The sequence below is a fragment of the Ciconia boyciana genome, chromosome 2, assembly GCF_034638445.1.
Source record: "Ciconia boyciana chromosome 2, ASM3463844v1, whole genome shotgun sequence".
Classification (NCBI taxonomy): Eukaryota; Metazoa; Chordata; class Aves; order Ciconiiformes; family Ciconiidae; genus Ciconia; species Ciconia boyciana.
Genome location: NC_132935.1, coordinates 135,067,598 through 135,087,989, shown reverse-complemented (window position 1 = coordinate 135,087,989; position 20,392 = coordinate 135,067,598). Strand labels below are relative to the sequence as shown.

Genomic DNA, 20,392 nt, shown 5'->3' with positions numbered 1-20,392 from the left:
TTTGTCTGAGATTTTAGTAAGTGAGTGATTAGTGATTTAGTAAGTGATTTTAGTAAGCATGGAGGGAGTCAACATTTCAGTAGTGAATGAAAGACGGAGTTAAAGGAGGAGAGCAGGAAAGACAGTCATGTGTCTGCAATAACTGAAGAGAGACTAACAGCAAGAAAGGAAAGACATAGAAGAAATGGGCATCAGTTACTAATTTTCTCTTGGAAAACACCATCCTTTTCGGTGGGAGTAGTAAACAAAGAAGGAAAGGATGACATTTATAAACACGAGCCCCACAACAATACAAAGACTTTTCTTCTGGTCAGTTTAAAAAGGAAAATCCTACAGAAATATTTACCCCTATTTGCAGGTGAGGTTTCCAGACTCATGGGAAGGGTATAAAGAGGACTGGCTAGTTTAACGTTGACTAGAGCAGAGGCAGTTTATCGTGGTCAATCATTGTTCAAATATTCTCATGCCAAAAATAGATGGAAAACTAACTGACCGTGCCAGGTCTGTGCTGGAGATGAAATAAAGGGAGCAGGTGTGTATGACCACAGCTTCAGCTGAATGGGGAAAAAAGTCCTTGAGTTGATCTCATTAATTCATCAAGGTACAACAGAGTCAAAGACGGAAATGTTTGCCCAAAGGCGTGTGTTTGGTTTTTAGGGGTTTTTTTAATGCATTATCTTGAGGTAAAGTAGACAGTTTTTTTCTTTAACATCAAGCATTTAGTGTCTACATGAGTGAGGTTCACTGCTTGCCACAACTGTTGCTAAGCTGCCTTGTTTCCCCTTGTGAATGAAAGTATCTCTAAGTTGTAAGTCTGGGAACCTAGAGGGACACATAAGAATTTTTTTTTACCCATGTTTTTTTGCAAGTGGCAATGTTCTGTTTACAGAACTACATAAAATGTTCTGAAGAGAAGGACAAGTTAAGGGAACACAAAACCAAAAAGCTTTTGAACTATGAAAGAAAGCATAGACTTTTTGTGCTTGTCTCTAACTTTTGAGGAAAAACCAGCTGCTCTTGTGGTTTGGGGAAATCACATGCAATTTTATTTTGGTAATAATCTGCTATCTGAAATAATACAGGCTTTAAAAAGCATTGACAGTCTTGGATAGTAATCAGAGCGTTGCCCATTCCCTGTGGAAGGACGCAGATTACTAGTTCCTAACTGACTGTGCACTGTAGAAGTAGTTTGGCAAAAGTATTTTGGCCTAAAGAAAGTGTATGTTCTCCACTTCCACAATGTTTGAGCACCCTTAAAGCACTTGTCCTCTAAATAGTAATGTGAAATATACTGCTCTTTATTCCCATTTAACAGATGGGGACCTGGAACACAGAGTGTTATGGGGTCTCTGATCACTGGAAATCAGTGATCAGCGACTTCAGCTCGAGTGTGCTAAATCCTGAGTGCCCTAACAACCAACTAGACCATTTGGGTTTTGGTTTTTTTTTTTTTTAAACATTCATTAACCATCCCTCACAGGCACTTTTAAGAAATTTATGATGAATACATAGATGTAAAAAACTTTGCATGATCTTTTTCAGTTCTACCACAGGAAAAGTAGAAACCTGTAAGGAAAAAAAAAAAATCAAACAAAAGAAGTCCACTAGGGTTATGTGTGTATCTAGCAGGGATTAGCAGGTATTTCCTTTCTGTATGTGAATGAAATGCAAATTTCCTTCTTGGTACTGCCAGACTAAGACTGCTGCAGGTCTCACTTTCTGCCAGTGAAGAATTACATTGCTTCAGGTAGAGGGACGAATGTTACCTTTGTCAAATATGGGAACAGGCCGTCCGTGCGAGTCAGAAATAGATTATTGGCTCCACATGACAGTGAGTGGCACGAGACGTGCTCAGGCTGGTTTGCTCTCTTGTATGTGAAATCATGTAATGACGCTGTACTTCCCAAGAGGACAAGGATTCAATCCTCTTTCAGATTGGATAGGATATTATAATATCTTGTCTCCAAAAGGAAAATTTGAAAACTGTATTATTAATTCTAACAATAGGCAAAATTAGTTCTCTTCATCTGTGTGTTGAGCAGAATAACATATAACAAGCTTTACTGTGTATCGTTTTTCACTTGCGCAGACGATAAAAAGAAATGTAAAGCTTATCAAATGGGGTGGCTAAATCATATGGATTGTTTATCAGCCTCTCCTGTGACGCCAGCGGAATTGGGAACGTCCCTTTGCCCTCTCATTGCACAAATGGCACGCTCCAATTGCTGCCTCCTCTAGGACAGGAAAATTACGCACTGGTGGGGGAGTTTTGCACATGAACATTGAAAGACGTGGAGGAAACATAGTCTGTCAGCTACTCTAAGTCTTAAGGTAGCCTAAATTTAGTCTGAAATTTTATGAAAAGTAAAGGCATCAGCCAAAGCCTTGTACAAGTTATTTAACCCAATATTCCATTTTCTGCATCATCAGAAAATGCAGAGTTTGTGCTGTATAGAAACTAATTGAAGAATACTGTTCTCCTTTTCAAAGGAGACCTTAATTGTTTATTTAACTGCTGCAATTTAGATCTATACCATCATGAGTACAAATTGTTAGAAACTTGAGTTTTTTAAAAAAACTTTGTTTATGGAGTTCTAAGACTTTTTTTTTCCCTTAGCATTCAAAATACATCTGCTGTTGACTTTGTGCATATCTTTAAATGATGTTGGCTAGTTTGGGTAGTCAGTTATGTTGATTACATTGGCTTGGCTGTATAGATTTTCTGTGATTTATTGATCTCTTCAAGATGCAAGCCCACTTGCATACCTGTCATGCCACTGGTGAATAGAGCTCTGGGGTAGGAGAGCACTGTCAGGAGTCCTTTGAACTCCTGTCACTGTGCTTGTGGCTTGATGAGGCAGAGGACCTCATGATGATAAAAAGTTCTTGCTTTTCTTGCTTGTGCTTTTGGGGTCTTGCTTTTGTTCCTTGTGCATTTTGAGCTGCATTGGAAAAATGATCTGATTTCCTTTAGAATGAATGAATAAATAAATACACATAAAACCTTGCCATGCTGGACAAGGACAGGAGAGGAGTGGGAGCACATCGGGAACTCCTTAATGTGGTGTTGCCAGTGAAGCCCCTGTGTCCTACCCAGGCAAACATCATTCTACTGATCAGCAGTGCAGTGGCGTCAAGACTACTGCAGCAGTTGGTTTGATTTAGATGTTTCATAAATGTGTTGTTTAGTACACACGGTCTTATTTAGGACATGGTATTATTTAGGACACATGTCCTAAATAAGAGCATTTGTGCTGGAGAAATGGCTGTCCTCAGATTCACGCACTACCTAGAAACACAGTATTTCCCAATGTCATTTGAGAAGAAATGGCTAAAGATGTTACCATGATCATTCAGTTCAGTCCTCCACAGCTGCAGGTCACTCTGTAGGGGACAGGTACCCACTAAGGGTCTACTGACCATCTCTATACCTTCTTTCTCTCCTCACACTGCAACAGTACACACAAACCCCCTTCGCATCCTGTGACAAGCTTATGGTCCTTGGATCAGAAGACGACATATCACCAAACAGCTGAGTGCCAGAAAAAGAGTGTGAGAAATGAAAGCAGTTACCAAACTTGTTGGTTGCTGGTGTCTGCAGTGCTAAATAACTTGGCAAAAAACGAGATGGGAGCCACAGTACTGTAAAAGACTGACTGATGAAATATTTCTGTTGGCAACCATCCTAGTGTATTTCTAGCCTGAAATTCTTGTTGGTAGGTATGCCTTAGAGATTTCCCTTGCAAATATAGTTAGTTGCTCAACTTCTCAACTCATTCATTTTCTGATGGGTCCCAGAATAGCATACTGCCGCTCTGAATGGCTGGAGGCTTTCTGCTGCATCTGAGAGGACACTAATGAACAAAAGTGAATGTAATGATTTAGGCCCTAAGTCAATAAAATACTCGATCATCACATGTTTTAAGCTAGACTCTTGCTTATGTACCTTTCAGCTTTATTTTTTTGTTTACATCAATGTATGTGCACTTTAGTATTTTAATTGCGGTGTGTGACACCAGTAGCTGAACGTGCGTTGTTTATCTGTTTATATTTTTCTATACACGCACATGATACTTATACGTATAAGGTCTCTAACAGAAATACACTTTGTATGCCTGTAAATAGTGATCGAAAGAGAATGCTGTGATTACATAGCTTACAGTAGCATTTTGTTTGAAGTTATCTAAATAAAGCCAGCTCTGCTGTGTTACTTCAAGTACTGCTGTGTTACTCCTTAAATGTAAGGTTGTCACATTTGTGTATAATCCGAAAATGGAGACAAGCATTTGTTTAGAATGGTAAGCAAATTAATATCGTAAAGCATGAGGATGCTATTTTTAGAAGCATTCTTACTGGCAATTAAAAAGAGAAAAATAAAGCTTGACCAAACTTATGCCTGTTTCATCACATTGGTAATTTACTTACGTGAGTTTTTTTCAACCTTATTATTACAGTGCATCTATTTTTAGTTAAGGCGGTGCCCAATTTTGCTGCACCCCTTTATCAGATAACACAAAACCAGACTCATAGCTTTAGTTATCTTTGTCTTCTGAGACATAGAAAGCTTCCTTAGTAATGGAAAATAAACTATTTGCAAACCATGTGTACACTTTTTATCCGTCCAAGTTTTCTGTCTCCACCTTTTTAGCTTTTCTTTTTCGCTGGAATTCTGGCAGAGCTAAGGAGAGGAGATGGAGAATACAATTAAGGTTTAAGATAATCTAGTTTGTGATTTATTTATTCATTCCTGTGGACACAGTCCACGGGTGATACCTTCTACCTTGAACAGTCTAGCTTTTGTCACTAGTTACTTTTAGCCAAAACTGCCACTTAGCCTGTGTACAGCATTATTTTGTGGGCTGCTGAAAACACACTCAATTTTTCGTAGACTAACGATAACAATCTAATTGCATTAATTGCAGATTTAAAATGAAAAAATATATTCCAAACCTCAGGGAAATGTTCTTCGCAGTTTATTTCATTGGCAACTGCTTTAACGAGCGGGGGAAGGGGCTGGAAATGAAATGCAGTCATAACATACACAGGCCAGTCCATCCATGACTGATGACTTACATGAGACCTGACTTGTGATGATACAGAACCTTTCATTTGTTGACTGAAAGGTTTTGTTTTCCTGCCATTATCACCTATCCTGCCATCCTGTTCTCTCGACTACACATCGACAGAATATGAAGTGCGTAGATGACTGCCGTAGAGCTATGCTATTTTTAGAACAGGCCCTGAGCCCAAGTTTGATCCTACGTTTTGACTGCTCAGAAGCTGAAGCTCATCTCAAATAGTCTGTCATCTCTGCTTGTGGCATTGGGATTCCAGCATTTGCGAGTTACTTTTCATTTATTAATTCATTTTTGGACTGCCCTTTTGCAGCAGCTCTTTGAATTGAAGTGAATATAAGAGCTTTCCCCTCCAAAACTCTTTGCAAGATATAGATATACCTGATTAGAGTTTATTAGAATGGGAGTGTTGTCTGAACATGGATTCAATGTATGTTCTTCCTGGTTCCCCATGCTTTCAGTGCAAATTATCAATTCTGTCCTGTGGATTTTTTTAGCCATTGCATAGTGGTTTGAGGCTCAGAACAATTTGGCAGGTTTTTTGTAAATAGTTCTTCCAGAAAACTGTGGAGCTTGGGACCAGCCTTGCCCCTTTGTCCTGGAGAGCTTGAGCACTTGCCTCTTGCTACTGAGAACCAGAGATGGGGCAGATGAGGGAGGCATGGAAGCAGCAGCTGCAGCTGCCCACATCTGCTTCCTGAGGTGTGACTTTGCTGGGCACTTGCTGTAGCCTCCCTCTCCATTTGTTTCATCCCTTCTGTGGGACAGACTGCCTAGCAAACTGAAGGTGGCATGATTTGGCTAAATGAGCTTGAAGTATGGATAAAAGCCTTCTTGGGGATGATTCTGGCCTTAGGACTACCAGCTGAATGCCTGTATTTACAAAAGTCAAGTTTGTGACACATCTTGGCAGTATCATAGTATATTATAAAGATATTTTCAGTTACAGTAAGTAGCTTCATTAAGATTTTCAAGGTGGTTTACTTAGCTAAAGGGAGAGGTTATATGTAGATGAAATGTTGTAATTTTCCTTTCAGAATTATGAAACCTTGCTTTCAATTGTATTTTGATTTTTTTTTCTCTTTTGCAGTCTATAAATTTATTGCTTCCACAAGGAAAATTTAGATCATATTGCTCCTCAGGAGAAATCCTGGTCCTACTGAAGTCAGGCAAAATAATTACAGTTCACCCACTGAAGTCACAGTTTCATCCTTCTAGCATTGCCCCAAATTCACTGGCACAGTAAAACCAGCTCCCAAGCTGGTGTATCAATAACATTTTGGTTTGCAGATCTGTTCTTTATCAGAGTTCAAGACGAGGAAGAAAGTTAGATGAGAACTGGATCTGAGTTCACTGAAACATTTTGAAAAAACCAGGAGAGGACTGGGACTGAACTTCACTGCTCTCCTGGTGCAGCTAACCAGCAGGGTTTCATGTAGTTTCATAACAACGTTATTGACCAGCATGAGATGTGACCTTTTCATAGCACAGTGGTGGTCAATTTGTTACTGCTCTCAGAGGCATGTTTGTGCATGTAACGCTGTTTCTCCATGTGCTTGAATGCTCCCCCAGTGAGCTGTGGAGGAGCTGGGAGAGGAAGGAGATCCCAGCAGGCAGCGCAGCGGGAGAGACTGGCCTGTGCCCACAGCCCAGCACGTGGCCTGGCATCTCAGGTCCATTCCTTGGCCCACACATTAAAGAAGGCCCTTTTTAGTGCTTTATGTAAAATACTTTTTCTTGGCCAAGCTTCCAATGGCTTGTAGTGGCAGTTCTCTAACTATATATGTTGTTTGATATTTAAGAAAACATTTTACTTGCTTCAAAATTTGACAGAGCAATTGTTGTCCCAATCTACATGGGTATCCATCTACTATAAATCTACTATAAATCTACTATAGCTTTACAGTGTGGTTGTAGCATGTTATGTAAAGCCACCTCGTCCCTCCATGAATCCAAGCCTGGATTTAGAAAGACCCTGCTTTTGAGATCTAATTATTTGACTTAAAAGGGCAGCTTTGAATAGCAAAACAAAGCAAACACTTTGTGGTGGGGGTTTTTTTGTTGGGTTTGTTTTTTTTTTTCACAAAGACTTTTTTCCGAGGGTGTTTACTCCAGTGCACTCCATTGTGCTACTTTTGTAAAAGTTATCAAATCTCATAGGAAAATAAACATATTTTGGATTAAAAAAAAATAAAAAACACACCTCTACTTTTCAGGAGAGCATGATTTAAAATAATAAAACTATTTCTGATGTAGGAATAATTTTTCTATGTTGTTCTTATTATTCCTATCAGTTAAGCAATAATTCTTACTAGTTCTTAGTAGCTTTGGAGGTACTCCCGTGATCACCAGGTCTGACCTGTCTAACTTGGAGTCCTACTACAAAACCTGCCTTAAGTTTGCCCTGTAGAAGTATTAGAGCTTTCTTTCCAGAGACACAGCCACTATTGATGTAAAGCTCATTTGTAAGTTGCTGCAGTGGTTAAAACGTGTTTAAAATGTGTGCCTACTGCTGGCTTGAATTTTTCTAATCAATGGATTTTTCTTAAAGCCTTGTTTCTTAAAATAAAGAGCATTTTACTACACCACTGGACATCTTGCCCTGTGTATATATATGCAGTGCCAAGCCACCCCTGAACTTCTTCAGTAAACTTAGTATCTCAGGTCTTTGAGTTTCCAATTTCCAATCATTTTCCAAACCTATTTTACGCCTGTGGCACGTCTATCCATCCTCAGTTTTTCAGCGTTGTTTTTCAGGTATCTATACTGGAACAAGTTACAGTATCCCAAGAATATTCTCTTTGGTATATGCATATCACCTCACTACTGTTACTCAATATAACCTTGTTTATATATCCAAGGATTTTATTAGCCTTTTTGGTCCCGGTGTAATCCTAGGAGCTCATATTTAGTTGGCTGTCTTCTGCTGTGATCCTAAATCCTTTGCATAGCCATTGGTTTTCACAATGCAGTTCTCCAGACAGCAAGCTACATTTCTTGGCTTAAATCCAAAAAAGCACTTAAACCCAGGGATATATTACAAGCTAGAGATGGTGTTCCTCTTGGTTCTCCAGCCATAGGGACTTAGTGGTCTGTCGTCCAGGAACTCTCAGTGTCCAGGTCGGCTGATCTGACCTGCCAGACTACCCAGCATCAGGAAATCCTGTGCAAAATGCTGTATGGAGGTACAGATTATCTGCTCAGTAGATGTGCAACAAGCTTGAAATGCCTGAAGTACGATGAACGTATTGCAAGCTGTCACAGGTAATGTATTGCAAGCTATCATAGGTTATGTGCTCTAGGGTTCCTTTATGTATGTCCATCCAGGTGCGTCCGATGGAGCTAGACATGGCAGACACAGTGCACATATGCACTGATGTCTCTCTAAGGAAGCTGGACATAACCATGGAAGACCCGGTAAATCTCATATTGCTCATATCTCTACTTGCCTCATTAATGGCATAAAAGGGGCAAAGTGCTTTGCTGGTCTGAGGCATTTATTTGTCAATATCTGACATTGCTTTTGGCTACGTGGCTTGTATTGTTTGTATGCAATTTACCTCGGCCTTGCCTCCAAATGTGGAGATTTTAGTTCCAACCTGATAAATAACAGTGTCAGCAGAATAATTGAATTGTGTATGTATTTCCTAACCTAAATATTATTTATTTATTTGATAGCTTTCTGTGTTTTTTAAAATTATTTGAGCTTTGTGGTTCAGGAAAGTACCTTTGAATTTATGAAGCCCTTAAGCATATGCTTAACTTAAGCCTCGTGCTTATAATCAAGTCTGTGTTATTGAGGTGCTGTCCTGAATCTAGGACTTAATTTCTAGTAGACTTATTTATGTGAACGGAAAGGCCTATTTTAAGAGGAGAAAGAAGTGATAAGTCATCAGCTAGTTCCAAAAACCCTGAGCTAATTTGCATGAGAAAGATGCGAGGTTCTCTGTATTGTTACATGAGGGATGGTAGAGACTCATACATTTATCTAGCGTAATGCTCCTTATCCTCAAAACTTTGTGAAGTTTTATTCTCCCATTGTTTGTCACAAAATCCCCTAAAGCTACAGATACGTCTTTCTTTGTCCCAGAAAATTCCTTTGAAGCTTGAATTGAGCTTAAGCACGTATAGAATCGCAGTTTTCTCCTCACTTGAAAAATGCCTATCCTGTGGGTTCACAGCACTGCAAAGAAAAAGCAACATGTATTCCTGCATGGGCAATGCCAAAGGCTTGCTACACAGAAAACTAATCAGAGACATTCCTGCGCTGTATCTTTCCAAGCAAAGCACGTGGATTAAGTGATTAATTTTTACTCCCCCAGGGGTTTGGAATACGGTCCCTTAGTTCCAGGAGGGAGCAGAACCAGGCCGCTGGAGCATCTCCCCTGATTTCTTTCTGCTCCCAAACCATCTGCTTCTCTGTGGTAATAGTCTTCTGCTGTTCGTTAACCTAGTTAATCCTCTAGCATAAGCTGTAGTAATTTATGCTGGCTGTTTGGGTTTCACATGGTACTAATGGTATCTAATGAACTGTGGCTACAGAAACATCTGTTCTATACAATAGTTAATTTTTTTCTTTTTTAATCCTGGTGATTAGATATACAAAAAATAGTTAGGAGCTCTTTAGGCTGCAGAGATTGGAACTCAAAACTTGAGTACTGAAATAGGCCAGATTTAATATTACCCATTCAACCTTAATTTAGCTCCCACTTGTTTATGCATTGTTGTATATTGATGCATGTTATTACTTGATGCTTTTTCACAGAATACTTACCAAATGAAAAAGGTGCTGAAGGAAGGTTGAATGGGACACCTGTAAGACTGCGGTATCCTCATTTAATCATATGACTAGAAGCTAGAGAACATATCTTTATTTCATTTTGTATGTAATATTTATATGATACAATTGAGCAATATGGCAGAAGAATCTATGCAAGAATTCATTTACAAGTAAGAAAACTGCAAAAGTTGAAACTAAGATATTAATATTAATGAAGGCTATGCTGAAGAATAACGTGAGTGAGAAATGGGATATGCTAAAACCAAACACTAATATACTGTTTTTACTCAACAAGGAAAGTAAGAAAGTGCTACTTAATTATAATGTTGCAGAGTTAATAATGCAGTAGAAATCTTACCTCTTTATAATTTGAGTGCTTAATTTCTCAGTCTTAATGTTGCAGTAATGCGGTTTCCAGATTTGATTTCCTTATATTTATTTGTTTTTAGCAACTCAGAAGGCACATAAGAGAAACACATTGTGGAACCCCTCTAATGAGATCTTAGTGCTACTAACATGCCTTACATTTTCTGTAAAGTTGCTGATTGCATTTAGAGTCACCTCAGCAGCGCTAAAGCATTTCAACAGTTTACTCTTACCTTCAGTGTCACTAAAGTTCTCCAAGTTTAGGAAATGCATTTGAAAAAACAGAACAAAAAACCTCATGTTCCTGTATGAAAATGTCACCTTATTACATCCATAGCTTTAAAAATAAAAACCAGATTTTCTTCAGGCATGAACCCTTTATCCTTCCCCTGTGGGACTCTAAAGGAGCCATTTGAACTCATGTGATCGTGCAGTTGAAGGCTGGGCTGACTCAGCAAAGTGTTTAAATACGTGTTTAAATTCTATTGCGATCAATAGAATTTGAGCATGTGCTTATATATTGTGTTGAAAAAGGATGGATTTACACACGTGTTTTAAAGCTAAGCATGTACCAAAGTAGGCCCATAATACGTCGAAGCAAGTCGGAAGAATTCAGGCTGTAAAAGCCCTACCTTTGGGGTGGCTGACTTCATATGTAAAATATTTTGATATAATTTTTATATATAATCTAAAATATAAAGCACAATGCTGTAGTTATTATGACCTGTGAATTAGCTAACATAGGAGAGTTTATGTGTCTGTCAGTTTAAAATATGTATGCCAAAATTAAGAACGCTTGCAGCTAAATATCTGAATGTACATTTTCTGCTCTTGAAAATAGTTTGCTTTTATTTAGTTACTGAAGTATTTGAAGTCAATTAGTACTGTGAATGCTATCTTTAAAAATGCAGCAGCATATATAAGAAGTTATAAAAACGTATGGGTACCTAATACCAGGATCCTACACTCCAGCATTTTCCATGTTCTGACCTGTTTTTAACTTATTCCTCCAGTGTTTCCCTGTAATACGAGACGATTATTTTGAGGCGCTGAATCACTAAAGAGGGTCATGTTCTGGTTGGCTCAAGGGCATAAGCAATTCCACTTTTTTATTTACTTCTGTCTATAAAAAGCTTTTTCTGCGTTAGAGAAGATTTCTGTTTCTACTGGTGATCTCCCTTGCGCTCCTGTTACACGTCTTCTGCCCTGCACCGTCAAAGTGCCACGTATTTCCCACAAAACATTCAGGTATTTTTATTTTCAAGAGAAAAATGTTCACAATACCAAACTGTCAGCTGTCAATAGTACGATGCTATGTGTGATGTTCATCCTCTGTCCTGCACTGTAACACCCTACCTGTCGCTCTGCTGCCATTGCCTGTGTCCTTGCCCCTTTGCAGAGCTGGGTGTATGCTGTCTGCAGAGCTTCACCGCTTCCCCGGGAGCAGTGCTCCTGGAGGAAATTGAGGGTAGGGAAGAGAGAAGGCAAGGAGAGAGGGGTGTTTAGTGGTGATAGGTGCTAACTTGAGGATCCTGTAGGGAAAACCCCGTTGTCAGCTGCTGCGGTCTCCGTCTGTCTCAGGACAGATCCTAACTCAGCAGGACCAGGTCATTTGGCACATGGAGGAAGCAAAGGATTTGGATGATGGAGGAGACTTGAGCCACAGACCTCCCAGGTGCCATCGAGTATCCAAACGTCACAGGAATGTCACAGTACTTTGTAATTGTGAATCTTTTCTCCAGTAACACAATTGTGAGAAGTTTAAAAAAACCAAAACACTGCTCTTGGCTACGATCTATCATGCTAGTTGAAGAGCATTCATACGATCCTTCGCCAAAAGGCAGAACTAAGCCTCAAGTATGGGGCAGATTCTTGAGTCTTCACTGGCAAAAGGTGCTGGAAATAGTTGAGAATTTGGTGGATTTCTAGAAAGCTCCGAGACGGCCTCTGTATTGGCATCTTGATTACAGTGAGGAATCACGTCCCTCTGGCCATTGTTGCTCCCCTAGAGCAGGGACATCGAAGGGGACTTGTAATTTTGGTAGGTGAGTGGTCAGGCTGCTGTATCATATATGTAGGTAGAGACAGGCTTTGGTCACGTTTGTAACGAGTGCTATAAGGCAGAGCAGGACCCAGAGAATTAAGGTACCATCTGTAACAGTGAAATGAAACTTATCTACATGCAGGTACATTAATCAGCAAACAAGATATGCGACTTTTGAAATATCATTATGAAAAATAAACTTCACATAGCATGTGTGAAACTTGTCAAGACACAGAGGAGCATGGTGCTGTCGTCTGATACGCTGTCAAATGCTGCTCTTCTGAAAGCACATCATCTTGTAAAACTGAGAAAGATGCCGTGCAAATTGCCTAATGCTTCTAAAAATAAGTGTGAGCTGCTCAGCCCCTCTCCAAATTTTAGCAAGTCAACCGAATAGTGCGTAGTCGGTAACCGTGTCTAACGTGCTGTGCCACAACTGGTGACTTACTATAAGAATTATATCAAGCACGCTAAATACGGCAAGGCTGCTTAAAACTGCATGCACAAAACCCGGTCCCTCATTAACATCTGCCCCCACCTTCTGCTCCCCCCCAGCCCTGTTAGCTTCAGAAATCGCCTCTCCCGAGGCGGCTGCAGGTCCTGCGGGGAGCAGGCAGCAGCCCGGCTCCCCTGCCAAAGCCAACTGCGGCGTAGCCAGAGAAACGGGCAGCAAAAATAGAACAGCAGGATGGCTGCGCGTGGGTGAGGCAGAAACCACACTGCCAGCAAAACCTCCCGGCGTTATTTTAGGACCGATACAGCGGCCGTGGCGTTTCGCTCGCTTTTCACAAAACACTCCCCGGAGGAGGGCAAGGAGGAAGAGGGGCGCGAGTCCCGGGCGTTTCTGTCCCGCTCCCTGCTTGCCTTCCTCCCTCCCTGGCTTCTCCCCACCGAAACGGGCTGGGCAGGGGGAAGGGGTTAATCGCGCTCGAGGCCGAGCGGCGGAGGGAGGACGGCCGCAGTTTGAAAGACAGAGTCTGGGCAGCTGTGTTTGCTGTGGTATTTTTAAACGCATTAATGCAGGCTCCAATCACCCGGCCATGCTTGACCTATTTTTGGCTCAGGCCGGCCATTGTTCTATTTCTGCCACCGTTGGGCCACGCGGGTGTTGATTCAAATGCAAATGAGTTATCGCTGCTGCTCCCGCCAACTTCGCCCGGCCGGGGAGAGCTGGGCAGGGAGAGGAGAGGGGCACGGGGACAGCAACACTGGTCCGGGCTGGGGTAATTCAGACTCAGCCCTCGGGGGCTCCCGGTCCCTGGAAAGGTGGCTTACTCGGTTTGATGGTTTGTAAGAGGCTGTGTTCCCCCCCCCCGCCAGAAAGCCCGAAGCGCAGAGATATTTCTTCATTTCTTCTTCCACCTGCCGTCGGCTGCCCGAACGCAACTGCTCCAACTCGGTGGCACACAGCCCCCCGCGCGCTCGCGGCTCCCTCCCAGCAGGCGGGGGCTGCCCAGAGTGGATTTGGGGTTTTTTCCCTCTCCCGGTAGATACTTGTCCAAATGCTTAAACGTTGCTAATTGCCGAAGCGTATTATCTTACAGCCCTCGCTGGAGGAGGTAGGACCGCAGAGGGTCGTGCCCGACGCCCCTGTGCAAGTGCAGTGATGAATCTCTCGTGTAGCTGAAGTGCAGACCGGTTGGAATATGCTGCAGACAATTTATGAGAGTGAATCGTGTTTTTCCTCAGATGGGGTTTCTGGACGTGAACAGCTCTTGGCTCAGCAAAGAATGCACAGTATGATCAGCTCAGGTAAGAGAGCTCCGTACCTCAGACTTCCGTGGCTGACCGGGAGAATACAGCCTAGCATGACAAGAAAACACCCCTCCTTTAAAGAAGTGACTTTATTTTTGTGGGCTTTATGTAAGTTGTTAAATAATTATCTGTATGGTAGTATGTTCGATAGCAGCTGCTGCTTTTGTGGGGAGTTCGTCTCCTTCAGTCTGCTGGCTTTCCAGCCAGAGCAAAATGCTCACAACCGAAATCTAGTTTGGGATTCCTTGTTTGTTTTGTTGCATGGTTGCAAAATGGGGCTCGTGGTACAGGCTTATTCACAGAGAGAGGCTTCCTCAGACAGCCCTTGCCAGGAGGCTGCAGTTAGAGCCCCTCATAGGCAGTGCTGGTCGTATGTCTGTTGTAAACAGGATCTGGTCTTTCTCTGAGTTTCCTTTTCTCCAGTTTGCATACAAAGGGAGTTTAATACTAATCCCTTTCTCTTTTCATTACAGTGTTACTTTAAAAAGTCTTTAATATGCATGGCTTATTTTGTTACTTTATAAATATTTGGGAACCTGGCAATGGTAGTCATATGTAATGACTCACTGACATATAAATTGGATGTGTTTTTTAATGAAGGTATTTCAAAGCTGCTGTGAAAGAACACTGGGCGATTCCTCATGTATTTGAAGCTACTCTTGTATTTTCTAATTTCTTTGCTAGCTGTGTTTGAGACCTGCAAATTATGTACTGAGGACAAATTAAGTTGGAAGGATTGTTGCCATTCAGATAAAATGTCAATTTAGGCAGGTGAAAAAAGTGACAATTTTAGGTTACTCTTGCCCATTCTTTCTTAAATTCTGTGAATTCCAGTTCTGTTTTTATTGGGCTGAAACTCTGTCTTTTGAAGCACAATGTTATCTGTTTTATATCTTTTTAATCCTAGGTTTCTGACTTTGTTTTTCTGAAAGTTGGCTTTATAGAGGACCTACATGTAGAATGCAGGGTGAATTGTTTACATGTACTTTAATCTTAGTTTACCCTTCTTTTTCTTTTTCTTTTTCTTTTTCTTTTTCTTTTTCTTTTTCTTTTTCTTTTTCTTTTTCTTTTTCTTTTTCTTTTTCTCTTTTAATCTTTCTCTTATTTTTCTTTTTATTTATTTATTTTCTTTCACAAAACTTGGCACTGCTTCTCAGTTTTTAAGATTAACTATGTGTGTAGACCACAGATCTCTTCACATATTGCCTGTTTTGGTACACCTGTTGAGCCTATGTTTGGTTGGTTGGTTGGTTTTTAAAAGACCTTTTTATTTTCCTGCTTTATAGAAAAAGAACAAAGTTTTACTTGTGATTCTTCCTTACATACAATTTTAGAGCAGACTTCTAGTTTCAGATGTGAAAATAAATTGTGAGAGATTGTGTCAAATGGTAATATCTTTCCTATTAGAAAAGACTTGGATATGTCTTAACCTCATGATTAGTGTTTTTCAATATAGAAAGCCAAGGCTACCTCATAATGATTATAGACTGAAGGAGGGAATGAGAGATTGAAAAGCTTTTCTGTGCAGGTTAAAATAATGACAATACCTAAGGGGAATGGAGACTTACAACTGGTAATGTTTAAGATTGACAATTTTTCTATTCCTTTATAAAGCTGCAGGGTTGGTTTATTTCTTTTTGGATGTCTCAAAGAATTTATTATTTCTGTCACTTCTTAGAAGAGATGTTGATCACGAATTACAGTTCCTTTGTCAAGGACAGAAATCAGGTGAAAGACTTGTTTACAAATATGAACGACGAAGCTCTAGCAAAGACAGTGGGTAAAAGTAGAATTTTTTCTGAAAGTGTTATAGTTCTGCAAAGCCATCTAAAGTGTTGACCTGTTGTTCAAGAATTATTGCATTTCTTTGGTTTTCCTCAACAGCTCAGCAGGTGCCCAGTGCTTTTGTATTGGTCAAAGAGATAAGACTGACTGCTTCCCCTCCCTCCTGTTGTTTTTTTTAATACTATGTCAAGTTGAAGTTAGCTGTATGCTAGTGAAAATCTGTTTTTTTTAGCTCACTATGCTACCTTGTAACTGCCAGCTAATGTTGCTTGAGTAATAGCAATTTCTCATTTGAAACACAAGAAAGGGAGGTAGTTTTCTGTAAGTTTATAGCTCTGCTTTTCTTCACTGGAGACAAGAATATCATGTAACAGTTGATTGTTATCTGTTATTACATTAGGCCCATATAACATATACAATTTCCCCTGTAGTACTAAGTAGAATAGAGGAGGTTTTTAAACTTAAAAAAGAAAAAACCCTTAGTCAAGAACATCATCCAGATAAAAGATGTTTAAATATATATTCCGTAGAACACAAAATATTCCTCAATGTTTCTGTTGGCCTTTAAAATATACAACTAGACGTCAAGTAGTTGACATTGTACTTAGTCTGCAGTTTAATTCATGTCACATGAAACCACAAAGCCGGGTGCTGCTGTCGATTACCTTCAGTTTCCTCGAGTTCAGGGTCTTGCCAGGATCAGGCCTGGTAACTTTTCAGGTATGGTCTCCCTCTATGCTGCATATAGGGGAGAAAGAAATAGCCAGGGTATGATGATGTACTCTAGTGTTTGGAGTAGCTAGAATCAGTCATTTGAATTTTGCTTATCACAGTGTCCTTCCTTTAAAGTTATTTTCACTTACATGTACGTGACTTTTGCTCAGGTTAAAAAGTTGCACATATTTAAGAAAAGAGCAGATCCCTGAACATTTACATTCTGCACCCTTGATACTCTTTGAAGCAAGCATAACTTAAACACTCAATGGATTTTTAGGTTTGCTAGTTTCCAGATGCAATGGGCATGTATTATGCAACTCTGATTTTAAACTGGGCTGGAGCCACCCCAAAGAGGACAGATTCAATGACCAATGGATATGTATTTGCAAAGCAAACTGTCTGAGGAATTTCTGACAATAGCAGGCATAGGAAATACTTCTGTCATGTGAAGCAGTTCTTCTGGTATTCCCTCAATTACTGCTTTGCCTGTCTGTCTCCATCCCTGCTTGTAAATCATACTATGAATGAGATGATCTGGATAGGTACCAATCAAAAGTCTAATTATGAATGAAGCAATCTAGATCGGCACTGACTCAAGAAGCTGTGTAATTTGCAGACACCTACACCTTACTGCAGAGAGCAGTTTCAGCTATCTTGAGAAGACTGAACTATATTCTCCCATATGGTACTGTTGCTCTAAAATGCAGCAGTAAGTGCTGTGCATCTTTATTTAAGAAAATGATGCTGATGTATTCTTATTTGATACCATGATTATTTTAGTTTCATGGTTTAAAAAATAGATCTGGAGTCTAAAGCCTCTTATTTAGCTGGAATTACTATTTAACTATGCTGTTGCTTTTATTTTACCCAAAAAATCTCAACTTCCATGTGTGTGCAGTGCCACAGTGGACCCTAGCATTCAGCTGGCCTGTCATCTTACCACAATACAAGTAGTAAACTGTAAGTCCTTGAAGAAAAACATTTGGTGCAGCACAGTCCATGGCAAGAACGCTCATTAAAATGTAGTCAATAAATAACTAATGCAGGGCTACATTACTCAAATAGATGTCAGTCGTGTGAAGGAGAAGAAAGAACCTACCCAGCCGTGGTATCCGTAGATGTGGGACTTCAGGAAGTAATGCTGAGTTCATTAACTTCAGGCGATTTAATATACTGTGCTGTTTTTCCAAAGGGTAAGGTTGCTACATTTGCTTCACTGGCCATATTTTGATGTACAGCCTTGCACTGGCCTGCCTAAATTCCACCTTGGCTTTTATTGGATAATGCATCCTCTGCTTCCTGCCCAAAGCTGTTGTGTTGAAAAATCGAGTTCAAGGAGATCTTGAGCTTAAAGCCTTGGCTCGTCACTGAGTTGACAGGTGACCTGAGGAAGTTATGCAATCCTGCTTACGTCAGCAGAAAATGATACCTGTCAGGCTCAGGAATCTATAGAGCAAAACTATTCTAAAGGGAATATAATGATTCAGAATGATTAATTTGATTGACTTCATCTACCTACAGGCTTGCAAAACACCTGCAATTTCACAAATGTAGTAAGTGAATGCAGTCTCAGTATTTTATTCTCTGCACCAGTCAGGAAATTCAAGTTGTGTCACTTGAATATAAATGACAGAATCAGTGCTATACGCATCAGGTTGTACGTGGGTTGACAGGTCCTCCTGAGATATCTTCCCTCCATAAACCCCAATGTACAAAATCTATCTCATATGTTGTCTCTTTTGTGTGGCTACATGATCACGTATACACGTTTGTACACATGCATTTATATTGCCTTCAGGGAACATACTTTGGTATTTGCTCTCCCGTTCTTTTCTGGCCAAACAAAACTTTCACCTGCTCAACTGTTCCTGGGGAGAGACTGCAGAAAGCAAATTCATTTAAAGGTTTTCTCTGATATTCATGAAAAACCTGGCACATTTGCATATCTGAATCAAGTAACGTAAACTTCTTACAGATACAAAATGTTGCATATGTGGTATCTCAGGCAATAACTCTTCAGAGAGAGCGAGAATAGATATGCTGAGCTTTTATTTTGTGATTCTCTTCAGAGTAATGAAAAAAATTGAGTGTGAAAATACAGTTCAGGGAAGTTCTGGATAACAGTCGGAGAGGCTTTTTCAATGCCTGTCATAACAGCTACGTAGAAAAAAGATGTAGTGCTTCATAGTAGTAGCTGAAGTATTTGAATTAATTGTTATGGAAGAGTAAGGCTTTAGCCTTAACAATTAGTACAATGAGAAGAGACAAGCAACACAGACCTGCAGATCTTACGTCATTAAAATCTCACTGATTTTGAGTAGAGGCTCTGCCCAGTAATGTATGCTGGACACGACATTGGCTGTGAATTCAGATGAACAAAAATGCGGTTAAATGGAATGAAGCTGCTTTTTCTGTTTTACGTTATTGAGAAGACATTGAGTGCAGACCAATGTTGTCAACTTCATGTGTCCTCTAATGCTGTAACATTGCTTTTTCTTTCTTTTTTTTATTTAAGTCCCAGCTTCTGGAGCCATGTGATTACCTGACAACCTTACTTTGTATTAGAAGATATATTTATAGGTTGTGGGAAAAACCTGGAATAAGAATTTCAAAGTACAAGATTGACAAGAGTAGCAAGCTACAAAAGCTGGAAAGTAAATAAAAAAGAATGCAGAACATAATTTCAAAACCTCTTTAAGCGTCTTTCCTGATACCATTAAACACTGCATTTAATAGGGAAGTTCACTAGTACTGGCACTAGGACACTAGCTCCCCTCTCTTTGGTGTGTCGAGCTAAATCACTTTATTGGAAAAGAGCTTTTTACCTCAGCCGTTTATTATTTTAGCTGTTCAGCTTTATAATACCTATTGGTTTGCACTGCACTCAAATGCACACAGTTTCAGCCAGAGTCTTCCCTCCTGTAAAACTATGTATAGAATCCGTTTAGTTCATTAAGGTTTGTGTTGGATATGAGGAACATATCCTGCTACCAGAGCTTTAATCAGACCTCTGTTTCTGTACCGCCTGCCTGCCCCCTTTCTTCTGCACAGTCTTTGCAGAGAAAGCAAAAGCTGTGAGAAAGCAGAATAGATAGATAGCCTGCAAACAGATGTGTATATACACATTAATTTCAGGTTTTGGTATGGATGATGGGGAAGGTTTCAGGTGTCATTGCATTTTAACCCCTCTCAACTACTGTTGTGGGTGGGGTTTTTGTACAATCCAAAGTATTGTAGAGAAACTAATTGGCAGATATTATTGTTAAACACATGGAAACTAAAATGTCCTGTTCTGTGGATCTCTTTAACAGGCTGACTCCTCTGGGTCAGTTATTCTTAGCCTAGTTATTTTCATCTTATGGCATTACAGGTCTAAGATTAGCCTGTTAGGCGTTATCATGCCATCTGAGTTACCTCCTAATATAACTGTACACCGGAATGATTATTTATAGACAGAGCATTCTGTCATTTTTGCTTTATTTCTGGTAGTTTAAATAAAGAAGAGCAACATTCAAGAAAAACCACAGATTCCTTCCTGCTGCCAAAACAACATGATAACTGCCTGCTGAAGGGCAGGGATATTGTTTAAAATGTGTGCTTGCAGCAGATGCAAACATCCTCTTTATCTCCCCCACTTCTACTAAAACGAGGTACCTCAGGGTACCACCTCTCCTGTCTCTTCTGGAGGAGGGAGAGGAGTGCCAGATTGATGCACCGGACGACGGAGTAGATGGGGTTGTGGTTGCTGATGAGAGCAAGGATATCCAGGTGCTATTTTTAGGGGCTGGCACCATCAAGCTCCATGTTCAGTGTGAACATGTCACATATGCACACAGCTCCTCCAAAACGGACCCCTCTAGTTTTGTTACA

General features: G+C 40.2%; 1 protein-coding gene across 6 annotated transcripts in view; it reads left to right on the top strand.

Moving 5' to 3' along the window:
• The window catches only part of HDAC9 (histone deacetylase 9), a 489,748-nt gene that overhangs the window by 188,634 nt on the left and 280,722 nt on the right, over positions 1-20,392 (top strand). For 5 of the 6 annotated variants that reach the window (XM_072854173.1, XM_072854174.1, XM_072854175.1 and 2 more), the window contains one exon: positions 13,955-14,017. In XM_072854173.1, coding sequence (XP_072710274.1) covers positions 13,955-14,017 — 63 coding nt within the window. Of the gene's footprint in view, positions 1-13,938; positions 14,018-20,392 lie in introns of those variants that run through there. The other variant, XM_072854172.1, reaches the window with a different exon arrangement.